Source organism: Emys orbicularis, chromosome 1 (assembly GCF_028017835.1).
Source record: "Emys orbicularis isolate rEmyOrb1 chromosome 1, rEmyOrb1.hap1, whole genome shotgun sequence".
In the NCBI taxonomy this organism is placed as follows: domain Eukaryota; kingdom Metazoa; phylum Chordata; order Testudines; family Emydidae; genus Emys; species Emys orbicularis.
Genome location: NC_088683.1, coordinates 329,768,903 through 329,771,802, shown reverse-complemented (window position 1 = coordinate 329,771,802; position 2,900 = coordinate 329,768,903). Strand labels below are relative to the sequence as shown.

At 51.0% G+C, this 2,900-nt stretch overlaps 1 protein-coding gene across 1 annotated transcript; it reads right to left on the bottom strand.

Annotated features, from left to right (window-relative positions):
• Positions 1-425: 425 nt before the first annotated feature.
• Positions 426-1,946, bottom strand: GJA3 (gap junction protein alpha 3). The gene has a single exon (XM_065405576.1). It carries the CDS (start codon positions 1,944-1,946, stop codon positions 426-428), a length of 1,521 nt encoding a protein of 506 aa, XP_065261648.1.
• Positions 1,947-2,900: the final 954 nt, after the last annotated feature.

Sequence of the window (2,900 nt, the reverse complement as noted above, 5' to 3'; positions counted from 1 at the left end):
GAAGTCAAGGCTTCTACTCATGAAGTGCTTATATAAGATGAGTGGAAGTGAAGGTGAGGGCTAAGAGTATTAACATTGTTCTTGGAAGAGCTTCCATATGCAGGCACATGGCTAGCTGCCACCAGTGCCACCACCTGTCATCTGTGCAAGCCCTCCATATGGCTGCCATTGGGATGTCTGTCACTGATGTCAATGACAGAGGGATTGGTCCCTTGGTCCACGGGCTGCACTTTGGCCACCCCTGACCTACTAGAAAATGTAGATATTTATCCCCACTACAACTCACAGAGTGCAAGAACAGCAAGCTTCAAAGTTTGGAACCCTGGCCTCCCTCACCCCCTGTACTGGGGCATGGCCTCATCCCCATGCAGCTCCCCATCACACTTTGCTTTCATCATTTGCTTCTCCCAGTGCTAGGGACCATGTTACACAGCTAAGTCATCTGACCTGGCTCTACTGCTGCTTGACTTACTAGCCCTGCTTAAGCGCCGTGTGTCTATGAGCAGTGGCGGCTCATGCATTTCTACTGTAGTGCAGGCAGCTGACACTGGCCACTCCTTTGTGGCCTCCTCTTCACCTTCTACATCCCACTTGCTGCTGCTTCCTCTGCTCAGGCTGGTGCTGCTGCTGCTATTGACTGCTGCTACAGGTGGCAAAAGAGGTGGCGATGGCAGCGGCTGCTCACTGGCCACCTCTTGCTTTGGAGATTGTTGTCCGATGCTGCTGGGGGGAGAGGAGGCAGCTGAGCTGGAGGCTGGTGGCTTCCTCTGCTGCTCGACTGCCAGATTGGTCCAGTTCTGCTCGGCAGCTAAGGCCTGGCTGCTGCCATTGAAGTAGGGGGTGATGGCTTGCATAGGTGTTGGGATGGGGGATAGAGTTGGGATTGGGATGGAGGTTGGAATGGGAGTGGCAGTATTGTGTCGCTCCTCAGAAAATGGAGGAGCCCCGGGGTAGCCAGCCAGGGAAGTTGTGGTGGCTGGTTGTGCCCTAGCAGTGGCTTCAGCATAGTAAGGCGGCACAGTCCGTGAAGAGAGCAGCGGAGTGATGGCACGGGAATCCGGCAGAGCAGGCGGGACAGTAGGGAACAGTGCCGGAGATGGCAGTGGCAGAGTAACAGGTTTGGAGTCCCTTGCAATGGTAGCTGGTGCAATGGGGAGTGGATCAGGGCGGTATTGGTTGGTCACGCCTTGCTTGAGCTTCTTCCATCCAAGGTGGTACATCTCAAGCATGTTGAGCAGCAGCGAGACACATGCCACCACCAGCATGAAGATGATGAAAATGGTCTTCTCAGTGGGCCGTGAAATGAAGCAGTCCACAATGTTTGGGCAAGGCCAACGGCTGCAACGGTAGAGTGGCTTCAGCTCAAAGCCATACAGGAAATACTGGCCCACAATGAAGCCTATCTCAAACAGAGTTTTGAAAATTATATTGAAGACATAGGTGCGGAGCAAGGCACCACTGATGCGTATTTTACCCCGCTCATCACGGATTGGTGGCTTCTCCTTCTTTGGGGGTGGCTCCTTATTGGTGCTGCTGTTGTTGCTACTCCCTCGGCCACCTGCTGCTGCTGCTCCCCCCTGGTGGTTGCTGTCCCTGCTGCTTCCCTTCTTTTTTAGCTCTTCCTCTTTCTTCTTCTCCTCCATGCGCACAATGTGCAGCACATGGCCCAGGTAGATGAGGGTTGGCGTAGAGACAAAGATGATCTGCAGCACCCAGAAGCGGATGTGGGAAATGGGGAAGGCTTTGTCATAGCAGACATTTTCGCAACCAGGTTGCTGGGTGTTGCATGTAAAGTCCGATTGTTCATCTCCCCAGACTTCCTCAGCAGCAGCCCCCAGCACCAGGATCCTGAAGATAAATAGTACCGTCAGCCAAACTTTGCCAATAACCGTGGAGTGCTCTTGTGCATTCTCTAATAGTCTCCCCAGAAAGCTCCAGTCACCCATTGTTTCAGATCTCTAACCTACAATAAGAACATTATAGCAGTGTTATTAAAAGAAAATAGAGAAGTAGATAATTATATAAATCCCCAAATAAATACTTGACTAATTATGTTTCATGTCATATGACATGTATTAAAATATCTATATATATTGGGGAGTATATTTTCTATTACAGAATATTGCATGTATATGTGTGTGTGTTTAGAATTGCATAGACCTGTGTAAAATGTGACCATCAGTGTCAGTGAATCATAGGCGCTGACTCTGTGGGTGCTCCAGGGCTTGAGCCCCCACGGAAAAAAATTAGTGGGTGCTTAGCACCCACCGGCACCCAGAGCCTCCTGTCCACCAGCGGCCCTGCTGATCAACTCCTCCCCCTCTCTCCCAGCACCTCCTGCAGATCAGCTGTTCTGTGGCATGCAGGAGGCGCTGGTGGGGGGGGGGCAGAGGAGCGGGGGGATGCACTGGGGGGAGGGGGAGGAACTGGGCGGAAAGAGGTGGGGCAGGAAGACGTAGGGCAGGGCTGGGGGCTTGGGAGAAGGAGTTGGGTTGGGGGCAGGGCCTAGGGCGGAGCAGGGGGTGAGTACCCCAGGGCCTGGAGGAAGCCGGTGCCTGTGCAGTGAATAGAGAATTCTGATTTGCTAGAGTCTTACACCTAATTTGTACTGTGTAAGTGTCAACCGCAGGGTGGTAGGCAGCAGAGACTCAGACCTGTAATCTCTAGTAGAAGGATTTAAATATCAAAGTACTAGCCTGCTCGTTTTTTTTACTTCCCCCATCTCAGATATGCTGACCAGGCATCTAATTGTTCTTGCCTATTTTTAGAAAATCTTAATTGAATAGTAATATTGTTGTTGTTAGTGAGATAAAACTGCCAAGTTACACAAAGTTTGGCTGACATTATTAGATTAATAATATAATATAGTCCTGGTCATGGTCCAGGATCTCATTGTGCTA

What these genes read in the sequence shown, in the direction of transcription:
- GJA3 (XM_065405576.1), bottom strand. Translation starts at nt 1,946, where the DNA reads ATGGGTGACTGGAGCTTTCTGGGGAGACTATTAGAGAATGCACAAGAG.